The sequence below is a fragment of the Lolium rigidum genome, chromosome 1, assembly GCF_022539505.1.
Source record: "Lolium rigidum isolate FL_2022 chromosome 1, APGP_CSIRO_Lrig_0.1, whole genome shotgun sequence".
NCBI lineage: Eukaryota > Viridiplantae > Streptophyta > Magnoliopsida > Poales > Poaceae > Lolium > Lolium rigidum.
In genome coordinates this window covers 187,985,429-187,990,324 of record NC_061508.1, presented here as the reverse complement: position 1 = coordinate 187,990,324, position 4,896 = coordinate 187,985,429, and the positions used below count along the sequence as shown (strand labels likewise).

At 41.0% G+C, this 4,896-nt stretch overlaps 1 protein-coding gene across 2 annotated transcripts; it reads left to right on the top strand.

Moving 5' to 3' along the window:
• The first annotated feature begins 333 nt into the window (after nt 1–333).
• LOC124686290 (ACT domain-containing protein DS12, chloroplastic) lies at nt 334–4,577 on the top strand. 2 transcript variants are annotated; one of them, XM_047220264.1, is made up of 10 exons: nt 334–694; nt 2,148–2,202; nt 2,271–2,399; nt 2,491–2,585; nt 2,752–2,836; nt 2,933–2,992; nt 3,388–3,443; nt 3,776–3,881; nt 3,958–4,026; nt 4,224–4,577. In XM_047220264.1, exons 1-10 carry the CDS (start codon nt 564–566, stop codon nt 4,284–4,286), a joined length of 849 nt encoding a protein of 282 aa, XP_047076220.1. In that variant the 5' UTR covers nt 334–563; the 3' UTR covers nt 4,287–4,577. The 2 variants fall into 2 exon arrangements, with proteins under 2 accessions (XP_047076220.1, XP_047076226.1); XM_047220270.1 differs by having other exon boundaries at nt 335–694; nt 2,274–2,399.
• Nucleotides 4,578–4,896: the final 319 nt, after the last annotated feature.

The window sequence follows — 4,896 nt, the reverse complement described above, 5'->3', positions numbered from 1 at the left end:
CAAATTTAGTTAATTTATGAAATTTTATTTTAACTAAATGTAGAAGACGAGTTAAATAAAAATGGATGGAGTACCTGAAAAACCTACACAATTATTGCATCACTTTCCGATATCAAAGCTCCACGGTCCTGATTGTCCATCTTCTCAACGGCATAAAAAAAAGGACAGAACCAACCCCAACTAACTTATCTGCACCTGTCCTCTGCCCACACCTTCCATTTTCCTCCCAATTGCAAAAACTCCAGATCGCTCTCTCTCGGAAAGGGACATCACTGACTGAGCAAGAAGAGAGAGCGCGCGCGTGTATATATCCGGAGAGGGAGGGTGAGGTGAGGCTGCGAGGTCGAGAGGGAGAGCACGAGCCCACCTCCCGTTTCCACCCCCCTCTATCCTATGGATAGAGCCGCCGCGACAGCCATAGATATCATCGTCATGATCCCATCAGCGCCTTCGCCTTTGTAGCACCACCTCACCCCCCGTCTCCTGCCTGGACCAGATTTGATCTCCATCCTCGCACCTTCCTTGGGATCTTTTCTTTTATTTATTCTCCTAGGGGGGAGACGATGGCAGAAATGGCCGTCACCGTCGCCGCCGGGACCCTCCGTCCCTGCTCCGGCGTGTCGCCGGCGGCGTCCGGGAACCGCCGTCTCGCCGGCTGGCGCCAACTCGCGCCGGCGGCGCCCGCTAAGCTGAGGTGAGGAGACTGCCCCGAGATTTATCTGTTGCTTTTTTTTCCGCATTAGATTCAGAGTCTCCCCTCTCCTGTTTCTTTGTTTCTTGGATGGTGGCACGATCTTTGGTTTGATTCGTCGGCTACCCCTGGGTGCGCTAGTTCATTTAATGAATTCATTCATGATGGTATAACTTAGATTCATATGTTTTTACTAGTTGCAGATAATGCCAGATGGGCAGCTACTTAATAGTTGGTGTAATTCTGGTCGGAACGTGTGACATATTTGTGAAATTCTGGTTGGTTCCTCTGGGTGGTTTTATTGTTCAAGTGGTGGCTCAGGAGTAGGAACCCTACCCAGGAGGCTGATACTTGTTATTGCCTACCAGTAGTTAATATGTAATTGGCATGTTTCCCGTGTGCAATTACTTGGTTTGAAGGGGATAAAGTAAGTTTATAAACATATTTAGGCAGGGGATGTACACCAAGTGATGCTTGCACACTGAACCATGTGAAACTGATGTGTTCAAGAAAGTTGATTCGTGTGATTCTTCCCTGGTTGGAATGGGATGCCCAAGGTACTAATTGGTTTATCGGCTCTGGAGGCTGAAACTTGTTGCCTATGTGTAGTTGCTATGTAGTTTGACATGTTTCCTGTATGCAATTCCCTGGTTGGAAGGGGATAAAGTTCTATAAACATAGTTAGGCAGGGGATATCCACCAAGTGATGCTTGCACAATATCATGTGATCTGGCTATCGATTGATTCATGTGATTCTTCCCTGGCTGAAATGGGATAGTGGAATTTGGTTGTGTGCAGTATTTCGTAGTACAATAAGCCAGTTCACTGTTTCCGTTAGAGCTAGTTTAAGTAGTGCAGTCAATGAATTTTCTCTGGTGCTGAAGCAGATACTGTCACTTGTGCTGCGATTTTTTCTTTCGTCCTGGATGTGTGAACTAATGTATTCCCTCCGATCCATAATAAGTGTCGGGGATTTAGTTAACTTTGTACTAAATCCACGACACTTAATATGGGTCGGAGGGAGTATTATAGTTTCTTGTGCTGACTGGTATGATCAAGCTTGATATTACATTCTTTGGTCTGGGGTGCTGCCAAATTTACCCTATTAGGTTGCAACAAATACAGGTTAAAAGCATTTTCCTCTGTTGTATATTTACTGTGTGATATGCACTAGCTGCGCCATGGGAACAAGATAAATTGTTTGCTTTATACAACCCCGTTTCGGAAATAAGTGAATCAACTTTGTCTACATACGGATGTATCTACACACTAAAATGTGTCTACATACATCTGTATCTGACAAAGCTAAGCCACTTATTTCCGAATGGAGGGAGTACTTGCTTTCTGCAAATCTGTTAAGTCCTCCATTATTTTGTCTTACCACATCACGATTTTTCTCTTTACAACTCTCAATGTTTCTCATGTGTATTATTTACAACTGTTTTGTTTTGTTTAGATTGTCGTCTCCAGCTTTGAGGGTTCCTAGAGCTGCTTCGCCTGCAGCTGTTGAGGTAGATAGCATAGCTTACCACAAAACATTGGATGAACCTCCATGTTCAACTGCATATACTTTGGTTAGCAGGACGGGAGCTCTAGCAACACTGATACAGTTCCTACACCGAAAGTTATAATAGACCAAGACTCTGATCCAGATGCAACTATTGTGGAAGTAACCTTGGGTGACCGTCTTGGGGATCTTCTTGATACTGTATGTTGTTTACATCATATTTTCACCATTTACATCACTCTTGGATTATTATTTCTAGCATCATACAATTTGTGCTTTGTTTAATGTGAAGATGAGCGCCCTGAGGAATTTAGGGCTAAATGTTGTGAAAGCTAGCGTCTGCCTCGATTCTTCTGGCAAGCACAACAAGTTTGCTATAACAAAATCGTAAGTGGGTACATTTACTATTATTTCAAGATATGCAAAGCTTGCCATGAGGAATCTCTCATATAAATTTGGCTTCCACTTATAGCAGAATGTGACATCTTTCTTCATTGTACTTTTCTGCACCTATCAGTTCTTGTCTAGAATGAGTGACAGGAATACTCTACAGGTCGACTGGTCGCAAAATTGATGATCCAGAGTTGTTAGAAGCAGTACGACTGACAATTATTAACAACATGCTCGAATATCATCCTGTAATTTCCTCCGCCTTATCATTTTTTCATTTGTAAACCGTCTTGAATTGATTCCTGTAAACTAAGGGCTGCATGTTTTAATTTATTTGACACCAGGAAGCTAGCAGTCAATTGGCCATGGGTGCTACTTTTGGGATAGAGCCTCCTACAGAAGTGGTACTTACTATAATCCATTAGTCAAAGAGTCCACATCTTCTATCTCATCAATGTTGGATACTTGAGAACATTTCAATCTCTATGGACGTCCCTAAAACCATATTACTTATCTATATATTAGGAGAAGGAAGCAGCACATAAAGGTGTACAAGAAACTATTTTCTAGTGAACTTCAATGCTAGGAATCTCTAGGCTGTAAATTTATATATACCTACTTGACCTGCTAAACCTGACTGCATAAAAAGGTCTTGGTAAACATAGACTTGTCGACACCTTGTTGCCAATATAGATTCATGTATTTTGTGCGTAGCATCAAAATCACGTCTTCTATATTGACATGCTTGAGTTTCGTTATCTTTTCTATATGTAAGTACTTTTTGCTCGTAAATTGGCAGGTTGATGTGGACATAGCAACACACATAGACATCTATGACGACGGTCCTGAAAGAAGGTAATACTCTTCTGTTGCTTTATTCTTCACAATGCAAGGGAAATTTCACTTGCTTTAATTTTCATCCTAGTAAAGTGCATGTTATTGGGCTAGAAGCAATGTAATGATCTGTTTTATGGGTCAAGCATGTGTCCTAAAGAAGGTCTCTGACTGGACAGTTAGCTGTCATTTATGTACTTGTAATCTTGAATGAATATGCCCACATTTGTTTTTTGAGGATTTTAATTAACGAAATGTATTGCCTAGCAGCTACAATTTATGCGTTAGAGTTATCTGTTATTCGACATACCTATATCTTTCACATTGACTTGACCTCCAATGTTCCGTTCCAGTTTACTTGTTGTGGAGTCAGCTGATCGCCCAGGGTTGTTGGTTGACCTTGTTAAGATCATCGCTGACATCAACATTACTGTCCAATCCGGAGAGTTTGACACCGAGGTGACATAAGTCCCCTGGAGCCTTATTTTTTATTATTTAAAAAGCTATTCTTCTCCTGAAATTTTGCACATTGTAGGGGCTACTGGCTAAAGCAAAATTCCATGTCAGTTATCGGGGCAAGCCACTGATCAAGGCTTTGCAACAGGTAAACTCAATCATGCCTACAACTTTCTATTGAGTGTGCTATCTGATTACCATGAAAATAGGACAGTTCCAAAAGTCCTGTCTTTGATCTGGCGTGAAGGAAAACTGTACTTACCATGCTATTCTGATTGTGGCCATCTCTATAATATTTCAAATGATCAGTAGTGGAGTGTTTTATGACTCAGTTTGTTACTGCAGGTTCTTGCTAATAGCCTGCGCTATTTCTTGAGGAGGCCGACAACAGAGGATGCCAGTTTCTAGACCCCGCCTTAAGACAATCCGTGTGATGATGATTGCATGAATTCAACACTATCATCCACTTTATTCTTGAAATATGCACAATTCCCAAAAGACAGGAGGTATACATCTTATAGTGCGTACAAGTCTGAGCTATCTTCATTTGAGGTTAAGTCCATCCTGTATGAAGTGAAGTAGCCTTCCAAGCTTACATGCTGGCATGATTCTTAAGCATGTAACACATGATTATTTTGCTACCGGGGATGCATGTTTGATGATAAAATAAGATGGCGACTTGTGGGGCCAATTATCAGCTGTTTTGGTGTGCTCGTTTCATCTTTCCATTTTCGGATTAATTGTGGTTCTGATAATAAGCAAATTTGTTATGAACACATGATGAAAAAAATGCAGTGAAACTATCACAGCTCCAAACTTCACCTTGAATAAAAAGGCACGCTATTCAGTTTGACAAAATACTGATAAAATTTGATGCACATGTTTGGCATTCGACATATTTTTTATTTTAAAAAATGGACGAACCTGTTGGATAATTAGGCACAATTTCCATGATTAATTCCAGAATATAAAGCATGACGAAAGTAACTACTAACATGTGAAACTCGAACATACTAGA

What these genes read in the sequence shown, in the direction of transcription:
- LOC124686290 (XM_047220264.1), top strand. Translation starts at nt 564, where the DNA reads ATGGCAGAAATGGCCGTCACCGTCGCCGCCGGGACCCTCCGTCCCTGC. An exon ending in CTTCGCCTGCAGCTGTTGAG is followed by an intron (nt 2,203 to 2,270) that starts GTAGATAGCATA and finishes TACTTTGGTTAG; the next exon opens with CAGGACGGGAGCTCTAGCAA. An exon ending in TGATCAAGGCTTTGCAACAG is followed by an intron (nt 4,027 to 4,223) that starts GTAAACTCAATC and finishes TTGTTACTGCAG; the next exon opens with GTTCTTGCTAATAGCCTGCG.